At 48.3% G+C, this 17,042-nt stretch overlaps 1 protein-coding gene across 3 annotated transcripts in view; it reads right to left on the bottom strand.

The window, feature by feature from the left end:
- The window catches only part of LOC121574884 (sodium-coupled neutral amino acid transporter 3), an 86,948-nt gene that overhangs the window by 3,123 nt on the left and 66,783 nt on the right, over nt 1-17,042 (bottom strand). For all 3 annotated transcript variants that reach the window (XM_041887549.2, XM_041887550.2, XM_041887548.2), the window contains 6 exons: nt 14,048-14,218; nt 13,733-13,812; nt 7,467-7,567; nt 6,046-6,170; nt 5,538-5,682; nt 122-225 (listed from right to left, as the gene is read on the bottom strand). In XM_041887549.2, coding sequence (XP_041743483.1) covers nt 122-225; nt 5,538-5,682; nt 6,046-6,170; nt 7,467-7,567; nt 13,733-13,812; nt 14,048-14,218 — 726 coding nt within the window. The remainder of the gene's footprint in view (nt 1-121; nt 226-5,537; nt 5,683-6,045; nt 6,171-7,466; nt 7,568-13,732; nt 13,813-14,047; nt 14,219-17,042) is intronic.

Here is a 17,042-nt window from a genome sequence, read left to right as displayed (position 1 = left end):
TAACAAGAACCATACTCTAACCATAACACACATTAACAGTAATGATGAAGACTCCTACATAGATCAAATCAAGATATGAGGATATTACAATTATCATGGAGAGGATGAGATATGTGCTCACCAGTATCTTGGGGGTGGAGAGCATGGGCTCCTGCTCCTTAGGCACGATGCGGATGTAGAAGACAGCAGGGAAGATAAAGATGAGACAGGGGGCGGATGTGGCACCTGTAGGAGGAAGAGGAGGAGGGAGGAAGAGGAGGATGGATGAAGGTCAGGGCTACAGATCATGTTACACAGGACATTCGGTAGAACACACAAACAAACTGTCCAAAACCAGAATATGGGCCAAGGCCAACATTCACAAACACTGTCAGATTTTCCTATTTTAGTGGATGTGGGTGATGATTGGTGCTGTGGCTTGGTCCATGACCTTTAACCTCCTTGACTTTGACCTCCATAAAATGAAACATGTAGTCCATTCAAAGGAAAGAGATTTTTAAAAAAATATTGACTCAGGTCATGTGTTTATCATTGAGCCAATAAGCGCTGGGCCGCTGACACAGTGGAGACATTATCAAAACAGAGAGCCACTGCTATGTCAAAACCACTCACTCCGTTTGGAGCAAAAGAGAAAGTACAGAAGTGAGAGAAGTAGAAGTCATAGGTGTTGTGATGCCACGAGAGGCTACACAGCTTCCAGCGGGATTGCCCAAGTAGTGCAGGGAGACCAGGTTCAACCAAAACAAGGATTTTATTAACCGTCTTCGGCAACTAACGAAATTATAACACAATTCTCTTCTTCCCAGAGCCCACACTCCAGACCGTGTCTCTTCCCTTCCAAACAAACTCCAGCCCATCAGCCCCTCATTGGTTTCAGCTGCGTGGGAAGATTGGCCACAGAGGGTTGGAGTTCCCGACCATACCAGCAGATGGAGCCATAGCTGTCTGGGTTTGCAGCCACCTCAGGGGGATGTAACGTCCCTCCAGGACCCAGCCTCTCGTGACATCACACATCCCCCTCCTCGGGACCGACGTCCTCGTCGGGGTAAAGGCAGTGAAGAAGGCATCACGCCGGGAGAGGGCGTCCGCATTTCCGTGGTGCTTGCCAGCCCTGTGGACAACCGAAAAGTTAAACGGTTGCAAGCTCAAAAACCATCTGGTTACTCTACTGTTTGATTCCTTGTTCTTGGCCATCCACTGCAGAGGGGCGTGATCAGATACCACCATGAAACGTCGGCCCAGGAGATAGGAACCGAAGGGACTCCAGGGCCCAGACTACAGCCAGACATTCCTTCTCCACCGTTGAATAGTTCTTCTCTCTTGGAAGTAACTTCCTGCTTAGGTAGAGAATGGGATGTTCTTCCCCGTCATGTGCCTGGGTGAGGACAGCACCCAGACCCACCTCCGAAGCATCCGCTTGGACAATGAATTCCTTCTTGAAGTCTGGTGCCACCAGGATCGGACCGGAGCAGAGTGCTCGCTTCAGGTTGCGGAAAGCCGCCTCCGCCGCAGGGTTCCACTTCACCATTCGTGAGTGGCGTTTGGTCGTCAGCTCCGTCAATGGTGCCGCTATGGTAGCAAAATCTGCAATAAAGCGTCTATAGTAGCCAGCGAGGCCCAAAAATGACCTTACTTGCTTCTTGTTGATGGGCTGCGGCCAGTCCTGTATGGCCCGCAGTTTGGCTTCCTGTGGTTTGACCAACCCCCGCCCAATGGTGTACCCCAGGTAGTTTGTCTCACTGAAGGCCACCTTGCACTTCTTCGGGTTTGCCGTGAGCCCTGCTTCCCTGAGCGAATCCAGCACCGCTTGTACCCGGGGTAGGTGGCTGGCCCAATCCTGACTTTGTATAACCACATCATCCAAATAAGCCGCTGCGTACCTCTTGTGGGGCGCAAGGACTCGATCCATCAGGCGTTGGAACGTGGCAGGTGCCCCGTGGAGACCAAACGGAAGTCGGGTATACTGGTAGAGCCCCTCCCGGGGTGGCAAAGGCTGTCTTCTCCTTAGATGCCGGGGTCAAGGGCACCTGCCAGTAGCCTTTTGTGAGATCAAGAGTGGTTATGAAACGAGCATGCCCCAAGGAGTCTATTAAATCATCGACACGAGGCATTGGGTATGCATCAAATTCAGACACTTCATTCAACTTTCGATAGTCATTACAAAATCGTACTGAACCGTCTGGCTTGGGAACTAGTACTATGGGACTTGCCCAGGCACTGTGGGACTCTTCGATTACTCCCAACTCCCGCATCTTCCTTACCTCCTTCTGTATAACCACTTTACGAGCCTCTGGCACGCGGTACGGGCGCTGGTTTACCGTTCGGCCAGGCATGGTGCGGATCTCATGTTGGACCACCTCTGTGTGACCGGGAAGGGAGGAGAAGACATCCTGGTTCTGCTCCACGAGTTCCAGGGCCATCTGTCGTTGATGTGGGGACAGATTTGGACCCAGCTGTTTGATTTTCAGTAAAGCACAGAGTTCTTTCATCACCCTGGACATGAATGGAGTCCCTTGGTCCGTCAATATCTCTTTTGGGATTCCCAGACTAGTTGAGAGACGGAACAGCTCCTTGGCGATTTGTCTGGATGTAGCCTTCCTCAGCGGAATGGCCTCCGGGTACCGGGACGCATAGTCCAGAATGACCAGAATGTATTGATGTCCCCTGGCACTTTTCGGTAAGGGCCCGACTATGTCTAATCCAATCCTCTCAAAAGGAGTTTCGATAATGGGCAAGGGAATGAGCGGGTTTCTATATGTGGGCTTTGGCGCAACCTGCTGACACTCAGGGCAACTACGGCAGTAGTTCTCTATCTCTTTGTGTACTCCTGGCCAAAAGAAACGTTGCATGATTCTTTCCTTAGTCTTCTCTACCCCCAAGTGGGCCCCTAGCGGGTGTGTGTGGGCTAGGTTGAGTACTGTGGCCCGATAGGGCTGTGGCACGAGGAGCTGTTCATGCACTTCCTCATTTTTCTTGACTATCTGATATACTAACCCCGGTTTACTGCGAAATGGGGGTAAGTAGGGGTTGTCTTATCACCTAACACTACACCTTCTAATACCTGCACATTTCTTAAGGCATTTGCAAGAGTAGGATCTTGTAATTGAGCCGTACCATACTGGCCTGTGAGAGGGGGAAGCTCTTGGGTGCCTGGGACGTCTTCTTCACTGGAGAACGGAGCACTTTCCTGGGCTGCGTTCTCTTCTCCCGTATCCGGACCAGTCTCGGTGTCGGTCTGGGCACCTGCCATCCCTATCAGAGCCCGGGCGGGAGTGAGTAACTCGGAGGATTGCACCGGAGCCTTCCCAGGATGAGTCTTGCCTCTCCGTTTCCGAGGTACTCGGGTTATCCTCTCCTGAGACTCTCTCCAGAGTGGGTAAAAGGCTGGGCAGTCTCGTCCAATTAGGACAGGGACGGGGAGGGAATCAACCACCCCCGCCGTCGTGTGTATGGTTCCCCGTGTGCTGGTCATTGTAAGTTCAGTAATGGGGTATTCTCTGGTGTCCCCATGTACACAGGAAACTGGGAGGACTTTCCCCGGGGTCAGACACGTTGGGCCCACCAAATCCTTACGCACCAGGGTGGCCCGGCTACCAGAATCCAGTAAGGCCTCCACATCATGGTGATTCACAGTTACCGGGCAGGTGGGGGGGTCGATCTGGGCCGCCATCTACGACTCCCAAGAGCGAGGCAACACGGTGTGTGGGTGCTGAGCTGGAGGACTCCGCAGTGGGCATAGGTTCATCGGCTGGTTTCCCACACTGCCAGGAGATATGTCCCATCTCCCCACACCGGTAACACTGTCGAGGTTCCCCCTCCTGGTGTACTCTTCTTGGACCCGCCTGGTTTCTGGCTCCCCCTGGAGCCGGGATAAGTCCTGACGTGGCTGGGTTCGAGACCTTGGGGTCCTTTGGACGGGTTCTTCCCATTTGTGGTGGGGCCGCCCTCCTGGGGTCTTTTCGGAAGCATTCAGCATCTCCGCTGTGGCCTGGTACTTTTCCACAGCTTCCACGGTCAGATCAGCCGTGGTCAAGGCCTGTTGACTGATGAACCGTTTTGCCTCATAAGGCAGGGCGCGTAGGTAACGATCCACCACAACGGCCTCCACCACCGCCGCTGCTGTATTCCTCTGCGGATCCAGCCATTTCCTTGCGATTCGGACAAGTTCATGCATCTGCGCCCGAGGAGGTTGGTCTGGTTGGAAGGTCCAACTGTGAAAGCGCTGGGCCATACCAAACTTTGTGAGTCCATATCTGCTGAGGATCTCAGACTTCAGGGCATCATAGTCAGTAACCTGGTCAGGGCCCAGGTCCCGGACAGCATTCAGCGCTTCCCCGGTTAGAAAGGGGGCTAACAGACCAACCCACTGTTGCTTGGGCCAGGCTTCCCTAGTGGCCGTGGCCTCAAATGCATGCAGGTATGCCTCAATGTCATCGGTAGCTCCCATCTTAGATATAAAGTCACTTGCCTTTATTGGGCGGGTATTTTGGACCACCCTCTGTCTCTGCAACTGCAATTCCTCTGCCTTCAGAAGGTTGGCTTTCTTTTGCTCCTCCAAGAGAGCCACGTTTGCTTGCATCTGGGCTTGCTGGCCAGCAACAAGGGCTTTCAATATGTCCTCCATTTCAGTCGGCGGGGAGCCTACGGCCAACTTGGAAAACTGGGTGATCAAACCTTCGGTATCCTCCTCTGACATGCTTTGCCCGTATTCTCCACCATCTGTGATGCCACGAGAGGCTACACAGCTTCCAGCGGGATTGCCCAAGTAGTGCAGGGAGACCAGGTTCAACCAAAACAAGGATTTTATTAACCGTCTTCGGCAACTAACGAAATTATAACACAATTCTCTTCTTCCCAGAGCCCACACTCCAGACCGTGTCTCTTCCCTTCCAAACAAACTCCAGCCCATCAGCCCCTCATTGGTTTCAGCTGCGTGGGAAGATTGGCCACAGAGGGTTGGAGTTCCCGACCATACCAGCAGATGGAGCCATAGCTGTCTGGGTTTGCAGCCACCTCAGGGGGATGTAACGTCCCTCCAGGACCCAGCCTCTCGTGACATCACAGTGTACATATCAATCAAGAATTACAGGTACATAACCACACTTCTAACCATGCAAAACATCCCAGACTACAGCAACTTCTACATATAAAATATTTCTGGCTAGGTCAGGTAAAGTATGTCAATTTAAAGGGCCGGTTTCTGTTCCTGGACTAAAAAGCACTTTCAGTGGAGAATCGTCATTGAAAGCGCTTCTTAATCCAGGACTAGGTTTAATCTGTACTTTTTAGTCCAGGACTAGGTTTAATCTGTACTTTTTAGTCCAGGACTAGGTTTAATCTGTACTTTTTAGTCCAGGACTAGGTTTAATCTGTACTTTTTAATCCAGGACTAGGTTTAATGTGTGTTTCTTAGTCCAGGACTAGGTTTAATCTGTGTTTCTTTGTCCAGGACTAGGTTTAATCTGTGTTTCTTAATCCAGGACTAAATTTAATCTGTACTTCTTAATCCACGACTAGGTTTAATCTGTGCAACTAACCGATGATGCCGAAGATTCCCAGGATGTTGGGGGCGAAGATGACCAGCATGTTGATTAAGGAGAGCAGGGTAATGGCAATGGCCACGTGACGAACCCAGTTAAACGATTTACTGGAGAAAAACATCTGGTTCAAGGCCCTGCGCACCTGAGGAGAGAGAGAGAGAGAGAGAGAGAGAGAGAGAGAGAGAGAGAGAGAGAGAGAGAGAGAGAGAGAGAGAGGGAAAGAGAGAGGGAAAGAGAGAGAGAGATAAGGAGGGAAAGATGCAGAGTGAAGGAATCAGTGAGTTACTGTCAGAAACAACAGGGCCATTCCTCTTCAAATTAGCGTCTTAATTCAGCAAGCCATGACACCCACCATTTCAGATTAAGACATTCAAATAAATGGTCAAAAGCCACCCACGGAGCCCCCAGACGCCACACCAATCCAACCCCAATGGCCAGTTCTCTATGTCTTTCAGAAGAGGAAAGAGGCTATAGTGGAGAAGGGGAGTGGGTGGCGGTAACTTACTGGGAAGAGCACGATGGGGACGGTCAGTGTGACAGCGGTGAGGACAGCCAATCGCACACACAGGATCAGCGTGTCATAAGGGTCGATCCTGCTGTATGTGTGTAGCAGCTCTGGTTCAGTTTTACCTGTCAGGGTAAAATCAGGGTAACGTCAGGGGTTAACATCAGGGTGACATCAGGGTAAAATCAGGGTAAAATCAGGGTGACATCATGGGAAACATCAGGGTGACATCAGGGGTAACTTCAGGGGGTAACATCAGGGTGACATCAGGGGTAACATCAGGGGGTAACATCAGGGCAACATCAGGGTAACATCAGGGTAACATCAGGGGGTAACATCAGGGGGTAACATCAGGGCAACATCAGGGTGTAACATCAGGGGGTAACATCAGGGCAACATCAGGGCAACATCAGGGTGTAACATCAGGGGGTAACATCAGGGCAACATCAGGGTAACATCAGGGTGTAACATCAGGGGGTAACATCAGGGCAACATCAGGGTAACATCAGGGCAACATCAGGGTGTAACATCAGGGGGTAACATCAGGGCAACATCAGGGTAACATCAGGGTAACATCAGGGTGTAACATCAGGGGGTAACATCAGGGCAACATCAGGGTAACATCAGGGTAACATCAGGGTAACATCAGGGGGTAACATCAGGGGGTAACATCAGGGGGTAACATCAGGGCAACATCAGCGTGACATTAGGTGTAACATCGTGGGTAATATCAAGAGGTACATTATTGTACTCCAAACTAAGCCTTACTTATGTTGACTCAGACATTGATGTCTGCTGTTCCTCATTGAAAGACATAAAAACAACATGTGTCTCAAGATATAACAGCATTACAGTGTGTAGTATTCAATAATGACCACAAGGGGGAGTTATGCTCCTATTTCCAAAACCCTGAAGAAACGCAATTACTGCAAACAAGTGTTTCGGTAATAATAATTCATTATAATAATTTCCTTTATAAAAAATGTTGACATTACAACTGTTCAATAACATTGCAAATGTTCAGGAGGGCACAGAGGAGAATCCAATATGGATATTATGTTTATGTTTAAACTGTACATTATTGCAAATATAGTGTTGTGGCCTATGAGACATTTGTTTTGTATCTTATGCTAGCTTGTTGCAAGTCAGAAAATTATTTAGAAACACAATGTATTTTTTAAAACTCCACCCATGCAAAATACTTGATTGGTTGGAGAACTGGCAATGCGTCACTAGTTTCCACCTAGACTCTACTTAACTCCACCCACGTGAGACTACTTTCTGAGGAGAACCTCCCCAGGCTTTCCAACTTAACGTGAGAAGCCTGGGCTTCCGAGGCTATGGCACACATAATCATGACTACGGTATATTTCACCCTGAGGAAAGGGCAGGGGTTGAAGTGGTGAAGAGGAGGTGCTCACCGTAAAAGGTCAGGTAGCCGAAGAGAGCAGCCAGGAAGTACATGGTGTACATCACCAGGATGGAGAGGTTGGAGACGTGCTGCATCCTCCTCTGAGAAGGGCTGGATCACACACACACACACACACACACACACACACACACACACACACACACACACACACACACACACACACACGTTAACAGCCAACACTGACAGGAGAATCTTGTAGTTCCAATCCAATGGCTCAGTGGGTTAGAGTAAGAGCAATGTTCCCCCCCCAAAAATGAGGCACTGAGCAGATTTCAGGTCTTCTGAGCGCAAACTTCAACGTTGTGAAAGTTCTGTGCAACTTCCAGCGAGCGTTTACTGTGAACACTGAGGCTGTACCTGCTTTAAGTTACAGTTTTAACAGTGGCCATGTAGGTTACTGTGGCTATTTGATCATAATGTAGGCCTATCAGCAGTGGCGGCTGGCCGATAGAGGGCGCTAGGGCGCCGCCCCCTTAAATAAAATTATTTTAAAAAATAAAAAAATAAAAAATAATAATAATAATAATAATAAAAACATCAGTATGTCAATATTTGTGTGTTTGAAATATGGAATGCACACAGTAATATGTGTAAGATATGATAGAAAATCATATTCGCAACCTTTCCTCTGCCTGTCAAACGCCTCGTCAGCTCTGGGCGATACAGAAAGTGCCCGAGGAGGCGGGTCTACGTAGCAGTTAAGCCAATTGCTAATTTAAGATATGAATGTATGACATAAAATGTAGTCAATAAGCGATCTTAAATCGAATCCAAGGAGGGCGATTATTTTACCGCCCTCAAGCTCGCCCCCTGATAAAATAAGGACCGGGGTCCAGTGACGCCATTTTTACTAGACAACAATGGCGAACGCAAAACGTTACTCCTCCAAGACCCAACCCTAACTCGGGTGAAATCTCTCCTCCAAGATCCGTTTGAGAGGAGAACTTTGTCAGAGAAAGTTCGGGTGAAAGAGCTGGGCCCAGATCAACCTGACCTCTCAATCAGACAGCAGGCTAGCGAGAAAGGGAAGCAGTATATGCGCGGCTTCTCCCGTAGCTGGTACACCAGGAAGGCTTGGCTAGCTGGGTGCACTGATGCTAATGCTTTATTTTGCTTTCCGTGCTTGCTTTTTTAAAAGCGACGGGGTCAGATTCAGCATGGACAGGTACCGGAGTGAGGGATATGAAGCACCTGTCAGAGAAGGTAAAGAAACATGAGAACACCAGGGCACACATGGACAACTCTGTAAAGCTAGCTGTATTAGGAAGGGGTGAACATTGCTACGCAGCTGGATGACGGCCACAGGATTGCGGTGAGGAAACACAATGAGGAGGTGGATAAAAACAGGCACATTCTATCCAAAATTATCGATTGTGTGAAGTTCTGTGGGGCTTTTGAGTTGGCCTTGCGTGGGCACGAGGAGACTGACTCCTCAGACAACCCCCGGCATTTTCCGGGGCTTAGTGGATTTTGTTGCCTCCCTCGACAGTGTGCTGGAGGAGCACCTGAAGACAGCTACCGTTTTTAAGGGGCACGTCAAAGACGATACAGAACGAGCTGTTGGACTGTATGCTGTCAATGCTTAAGGATTACATCCTGGAGGAAGTAAAGAGTGCTGATTTTATCGCCATTCAAGCTGACGAGACGACTGACGTTTCCACCCACTGCCAGTTGGTGCTTGTGTGAGTGATTATCATAGAGCCGTCACAATTATATTTGTTTTAGTATTTTAAAAGGAAAGGAGAAGACACAATCAGACGTTGATAATAATGCAGGAAAGTACTACACAGTTTGTAATAATTATTCAGGTGTCCACCAGGTCAATTTCTAGAAGAGGCCTAGTTGTTATTGAATATTAACTTTATTGCTAAGTGAACAGCAGAACAAAATTATGTTGCATCCTCTCTCACAAATGTAATAGAAAAAGGCTTTAAAACGTAATAACATCAGTTAATTATGTACATCACAGGTTAAAAGCAGTTACTAGACATAGTTTGTGTGTATATACACACTGTCTGTCTGTCTGTCTGTCTGTCTGTCTGTCTATATATATATATATAAGTCACTGGTTGTGTGTTGAGGGGGAATTACAGTGAGTTAAGAAGTCTGATTGCAAGTTATCAAATTAAACTTTATTTTTGGACCCAGGGCCTCAATTCCCTCTTTGTGTGGGGACAGCGCATCTGACGAGCAGCAACAGCCCATCAAGCGACGGAGGATGCTGGGACTAGGAGAACAACAGAGGTTGGCTATAGAGGTAAGTTGTGATGTAATTGTCAGTGTTTCCCACCTAGAACTTTTTTCAGGCCTGGTAGTATGTAGCCAAAACCCTGAACAATCAGCACCTTGGTAATCATATACTTGAGTTGGACATAGGCATGTGTCAGTCAGGATCACTTGCATCAAAATAGCTTAATTGCAAATTAAAGCTGATGATGTATCTTTTACAGGTATGTGATACCATCCTGAGTCATGCCAAAGAGAGGTTCTCCTTCACCCAGCACCTCATCAGCGCAACACTATTGCACGGAGAGTTGTTCCCACAACACAGTGTGAAGTTCCCCGATACAGCGCTTGAAACAACCGTGGAGGCGTACCCCATGTTGAACAAGGCCAAGCTCAAAACCAAACTGTCCCTCATCTATGAGAACAGTGAGTTCAAGGCTTGTAGTGGTGCAGTGCCCCTGTACCAGTTCTTCATGGAGAACAACCTTCAGAGCACTTTCACAGAGACTGCCAGCCTCCTCAAGATCCTCATCACCACACCCATGACAACTGCTGAGTCAGAAAGGTGCTTCTCTACACTGAAAAGGATCAAGACCTTCCTGAGAAACAGCATGACACAGGATCGCCTGAACGCTCTGGCCATGCTCTCCATGGAGAAGAAACTTGTCAGGGACATTCCTGACTTTAATCAAAGGGTCATTGAGAGGTTTGCCACTCAGAAGGACAGACGGGCAAAATTCCTGTACAAATAAGATGACAGACACACACACACAGAGCAGCTCTGGCCGCATGTTTCTTTGTATATAGTTGACCTTAGCATAAAAAAATCCAGTTATATATGGTACTCTAGAAAGTCTTAATAGTGTCTTTGCTAATATTACTGTATATATGTTGTTTTGTATCAATTAATTGTTGCAGTTCTGGAGCACATTAACAATTAGTCACATTTAGTATGATCATAAAATACTGTATGCTATTCTTCCAGTCAAAGGTTTGAGTTCATCCACTTGATATCCATTTCTATATTATACATCCTTTCATACAGTGTAAGATTTCCTATAAACTTTATAATAATTTCATGTTATTGTCCACTTTCCACTCTGTTCTGACAGCATGCCTGTTGCGTTGCCTGTTTACTACCAATGGTGAAAAGTTCACTTTAAATGCAAATGAAAGGCTTGGGTTTGTGTAATATGTTTTTGTGTAAGAATGCCTCAACTTTTTAATATTGGCATTAAATAATTACTGAATGTTTCACTGAGCACTGCTGTCCTGCAGTTTGTGTTAAAATATATCGCGATGGTTACAGGAAAAAAAAAGTATGGCACAGCCCCACCGAGAATATTTTTCACCAGCCGCCACTGCCTATCAGAGTGGCCTACCATAAAAAACTATGGAGAAAATGCATCCCATAACATTTTAACATGTAAATAGCTGTTCTATCATTCAGCCTACAGTGGCAGCCAATGTGTGGTGTTCAATGTAGGCCTACATTCCATTAGACTTGCAGGGCTTGACATTAGCCTTTTTATCCAATTGTCCTTCAGATAAGGAGGTGATTGAAAATGTTGTTGTGTCGTTTGATGCAAGAAACCACTTTACAAAATAAAATGCTTTACTATTCCCATACCATTATTACAGAGAATCAGACAAATTATTCTACCCCCTGCCTATTGGCTATTTAGCATTTTCAAGCCTGTCTCAAAATACAACACTGCCCCTTTAAGACAAAAAAAAAGCACTTTACCTGACCAGCTTTTCAAAGATTTCTAGAAATGTACATGTTTTGTGCTCTTGTAGGAAGCAATCACTCCCCTATTGCTGACTACAAATTATCTATAACTGGGCTAATAACTAACTAACTAGCAAAGAATATGAACAAAATGTGCACGTGGCTACATGCAGCTCTTGTTTTGATCTCAAAACAAGCACATCTACTCACAACCACAGCTATAAACACAGTCCAGTTCAAAGTAAATGGCACAGATCCATATATGGCAATGGTCTATTTACATATAGGCCTACTGCAGCTCTGATTGGTTATGCCGCACTGGTCTGTGTAGAGTCATGCCAATAGAATCCTACTCCGATGAGTTCTGCCTACAACAACATCTCTTGCATAGTTCGTTTTGTTTTGTTATGTTGCATTGAAAGTGGCGAATATTGCGTTGATTCAATCACAATTGCCACAGTAAAGGGAAACGGCGATAGTGTTAACTAACAGGGAAAACTCTAGTTCAAGCTCATGCTTCTCTCAGTGGGCTGATATTTCTTCCAGGGGATACTGCACACAGCTTAGAGGGGTCATTGGGTAAGAGCATGGTGCCTGTCACACCATGGAACACATACAGGCCGTTCGGAAAGTATTCAGACCCCTTGACTTTTACCACATTTTGTTACGTTACAGCCTTATTCTAAAATTGATAAAATTGTTTTTTTCCCCTCATCAATCTACACACAATACCCCATAATGAAAAAGCAAAAACAGGTTTTTATACATTTTTGCAAATTTATATTAAATAAAAAAACTGAAATATACATTTACATAAGTAGTCAGACCATTCACTCAGTACTTTGTTGAAGCACCTTTGGCAGTGATTACAGCTTTGAGTCTTCTTGGGTATGACGCTACATGCTTGGCACACCTGTACTTGGGGTGTTTCTCCCATTCTTCTCTGCAGATCCTCTCAAACTCTGTTAGGTTGGATGGGGAGCATCGCTGCACAGCTATTTTCAGGTCTCTCCAGAGATGATCAATCGTCCGGGCTCTGGCTGGGCCACTCAAGGACATTCAGACTTGTCCCGAAGCTGTGTGCTTAGAGTCGTTGTCCTGTTGGAAGGTGAACCTTCACCCCAGTCTGAGGTCCTGAGCGCTCTGGAGCAGGTTTTCATCAAGGATCTCTCTGTACTTTGCTCGGTTCATCTTTGCCTCGATCCTGACTGGTCTCCCAGTCCCTGCCGCTGAAAGAAATCCCCACAGCATGATGCTGCCACCCCCATGCTTCACCATAGGGATGGTGGCAGGTTTCCTCCAGACGTGACGCTTGGCAGTCAGGCCAAAGAGTTCAATCTTGGTTTCATCAGAACAGAGAATCTTGTTTCTCATGGTCTGAGAGTCCTTTAGGTGCCTTTTGGCAAACTCCAAGTGGGTTATCATGTGCCTTTTACTGAGGAGTGGCTTCCGTCTGGCCACTCTACCATAAAGGCCTGATTGGTGGAGTGCTGCAGAGATGGTTGTCCTTCTGGAATGTTCTCCCATCTCCACAGAGGAACTCTAGAGCTCTGTCAGAGTGAACATTGGGTTCTTGGTCACCTCCCTGACCAAGGCCCTTCTCCCCCGATTGCTCAGTTTGGCCGGGCAGCCAGCTATAGGAAGAGTCTTAGTGGTTCCAAACTTCTTCCATTTAAGAATGATGGAGGCAACTGTGTTCTTGGGGACCTCCAATGCTGCAGAATTTTTTTGCTACCCTTCCCCAGATCTGTGCCTCGACAATCCTGTCTCGGAGCTCTACGGACAATTCCTTTGACCTCATGGCTTGGTTTTTGCTCTGACATGCACTGTCAACTGTGGGACCTTATATAGACAGGTGTGTGCCTTTCCAAATCATGTCCAATCAATTGAATTTAACGCAAGTGGACTCCAATCAAGTTGTAGAAACATCTCAAGGATGATCAATGGAAATAGTATGCACCTGAGCTGAATTTCAAGTCTCATAGCAAAGGGTCTGAATACTCATGTAAATAAGGTAATTCTGTTGTTTATTTTTTATAAATTCTAAAAACCTGTTTTTGCTTTGTCATTATGGGTTATTGAGTGTAGATTGATGAAGAACGTTTTTTATTTAATCAATTTTAGAATAAGGCTGTAACGTAACAAAATGTGGACAAAGTCAAGGGGTCTGAATACTTTCCGAATGCACTGTAAACTATATGCATGTAGGAACCTATGAACAGAGGTTTAGTGCTGACACTAGGGAGGCACTGTGGGGAGACAGACGGAGCAGGTTTGGGTAGGGCAGGCACACTCACTTGCGGAGCTCAGTGTAGATAGGCAGGACCTCAGGATGGCACACAAAGGCAAAGGCCAGGATGGGGATGGTGTACGCTGTCTGTGAACGAAACACACAAACACCTAGTGTTACCATAGACCAGCCTCAGAGGGACTACTCATCTACAAGACTTGCATGGCCTGCACCTTTGCAGTACATAGGTGAGCAAAGTGAACGAGGGTTATGGAGTTTTAGACTCTATTTAGTGCACTACTTTTGACCAGGGCCTATAGTCTGGTTTACTGTACCTGAGAGTTCATGGTGAACATTTGGCCTATAGTCTGGTTTACTGTACCTGAGAGTTCATGGTGAACATTTTTGCACCACAGTGGGAGTCATCCACCTCCTGTACCAGACTGTTATCATGGAGAGCGTGGTTATCAGTGACGTTCAGGTGAGACACTGTGTGATTGGCTGCTGAGAACTCCTCAAACGGACAGGGGATCTGGAACTTCTTATAGATCACCTGTAGGGGGAGAGAGGAGGAGGGAGAGAGAGGGGAGGAGGTGGAGGAGGGCGGGAGAGAGAGGAGGAGGAGGAGGGATAGAGGGAGAGAGAGGAGGAGGTTGAGGAGGGAGAGAGGGAGAGGAGAGAGAGGAGGAGAGAGAGAGGAAGAGGTGGAGGATGGAGAGAGAGGGGGAGGAGGGAGAGAGGGAGATGAGAGAGAGAAGAGGAGGAGAGAGAGGAGAGATAGGGGAGAGAGAGAGGAGGAGGAGGATGGATAGAGGGAGAGAGAGAGGAGGAGGAGAAGAAGGGCGAGAAGGAGAATGAAGGGGAGGAGAGATAGAGGGAGGGAGTTGGAAGAGGAGGGGGAGGAGGAGGAGTGAGGTAAGATACACATCAAACAACACAGCAACAGGTCATATACACACACAGGGAATAGACATCAGTATGAGAGATGAAGGAAGGATGAGGGAGGAAGGAGGGGAGGAGAGGGAGTATTATGGAGCTCAGAAAAGCCCTTTCACAGTAGATTAGAGTGAGTCAGTCTCTGAAGACTTTGGTCCCACTCTTTCCCTTTGATGTGTTTAGCTGCTCTTATATTATTATTACTGCCATCCAATCAAACCATCCCTCTGATATATATTACTGCCATCCAATCAAACCATCCCTCTGATATATATTACTGCCATCCAATCAAACCATCCCTCTGATATATATTACTGCCATCCAATCAAACCATCCCTCTGATATATATTACTGCCATCCAATCAAACCATCCTGTCACGGTTTCGGCCGAGGCTGCCTCTCCTCCTTGTTCGGGCAGGCTTCGGCGCTCGTCGTCTCCGGAATTCTAGCTGCCACCGATAGATGTTTCATGTTCGTTTGCTTTTGTCTGTTTGTGTCACACCTGTTTCTGGTTTACGTAATTAGTGTCCTATAAGTTTCTCGTTGTGTTTGTCATGGGTTGTGTATGATTGTTTTTCGTCAGTGTTGTGTTTGCTCGGTTGAGCATATTTTCTCCACTGCGCTGGAGCTCAGTTGCACCTGTTTCGTGCACCACTTCGTTTTGTCGCACCTGTTTGTGCGCATTTGCCTTTTTGCCTCGTGCGTAGTTTAGCTGTTGGGCTTAATTGTCCTGTTGCCTGTGTTTGGGCCAGAATACAGCATTTGGAACCTACCGTCTGCGTCCTGCATTTGATTCCTTACACCACACCTACACACGCCCTGACAGAATCATACACCAGTCATGGAATCAGCAGGAGCCGAAGCAGCCCAGACAAGACTGGAAGCCCAGGTTCGGGACCAGCAAGAGCAACTCCTGCAGATGGGGAACGCCCTGCAGGAGGTGATTACCACACTCCGAGGCTGGGGTTCGCCTCCACCACCACCCGCCCTGCCAGCACCATCGGCCAGCCCGCCCAGTCCAGCGCCGGAACCTCGAGGAGTCCGACTATCTCTCCCGAGGGCTTACGACGGGACAGCGGCTGGGTGTCAGGGGATTCCTGCTCCAGGTAGAGCTATACCTGGCCACCGTGCACCCGGCACCGTCAGGGCACGAGAGCGTGTCCGCCCTGATCTCCTGCCTGGCCGGAAAAGCGTTGGAGTGGGCCAACGCAGAGTGGAGGAAGATCGACGCCACGACTATTACGTACACCGAGTTCTCCCGCCGCTTCAGGGCGGTGTTTGACCATCCCCGGAGGGGAAAGCGGCGGGGAGCGTCTGGTCTTCCTCCGACAGGGGAGGAGAAGTGCCCAGGAATTCGCGCTCGAATTCCGTGCTCTGGCGGCAGATGCAGGGGTGGAATGATCGGGCCCTCATCGATCTATACCGTTGCAGCCTACGTGAGGACGTCCGTCGGGAGCTGGCTTGCAGGGACACCAGCCTCACTTTCGACCAGCTGGTGGATATGTCCATCAGGCTGGATACCCTGCTGGCTACCCGCGGGACGTCTTGCGGAGGGTCCGTCCATTCCACCCTCCAGCGCCTCCGAGCCTTGTCCCATGGAGCTCGGGGCGCTGGCGCTAGAGAGAGGAGGAGTCGGCAGGCTAGGGGTCCATCCACTGCACCAACTGTGGTCGGGGAGGACACACCGCGGCTAGGTGCTGGGGATGGCCTCCTAGGGGAGATGACGACAGGTCCCGCACTGGGGATTCCCTCCAGGTGAGTAGGCGCCCCACTCACCCAGAGCTCTCTGTTGCCCATTTTTGTATGCCTGTACGTTTTCCACAGGTAGCACCTCATGCCCAGCATAAGGCGCTGGTAGATTCAGGCGCAGCTGGGAATTTTATTGATAAAAAGTTTTGTTTAGCGTTAGGGATTCCCCTCATTCCTGTTGATGTTCCTTTTCCCGTTCACGCCCTAGATAGTCGTCCGTTGGGTACGGGCTTAATCAGGGAGGTCACGGCGCCACTTAGGATGTGTGCGCAGGGGGATCATCAGGAGATGATTCAGCTGTTCCTGATTGACTCTCCTGCGTATCCGGTGGTGCTGGGCATGCCCTGGTTGAGTACCCATAACCCAGTGATTTCGTGGCAGGAGAGGGCTCTGATGGAGTGGTCTGCCCAGTGTGTGGGTAGATGTTTGGGCGTTTCCGTAGGGGCTACCTCGGTGGAGAGTCCAAACCAGGTGCCCGCATTGCACATTCCACCTGAGTATGGGGATTTGGCTATTGCGTTTAGTAAGGCGAGGCGACGCGGTTGCCACCCCATAGGCAGGGGGGATTGTGCGATAAACCTCCAGGCAGGAGCTGCGCTCCCACGGAGCCATGTGTATCCTCTGTCTCAGGAGGAGAAGAAAGCTATGGAGATTTACATAGACGAATCACTGAGACAAGGATACATACGGCC

The sequence above is a fragment of the Coregonus clupeaformis genome, chromosome 10, assembly GCF_020615455.1.
Source record: "Coregonus clupeaformis isolate EN_2021a chromosome 10, ASM2061545v1, whole genome shotgun sequence".
In the NCBI taxonomy this organism is placed as follows: domain Eukaryota; kingdom Metazoa; phylum Chordata; class Actinopteri; order Salmoniformes; family Salmonidae; genus Coregonus; species Coregonus clupeaformis.
This window is presented reverse-complemented; position numbering and strand designations above follow the sequence as displayed.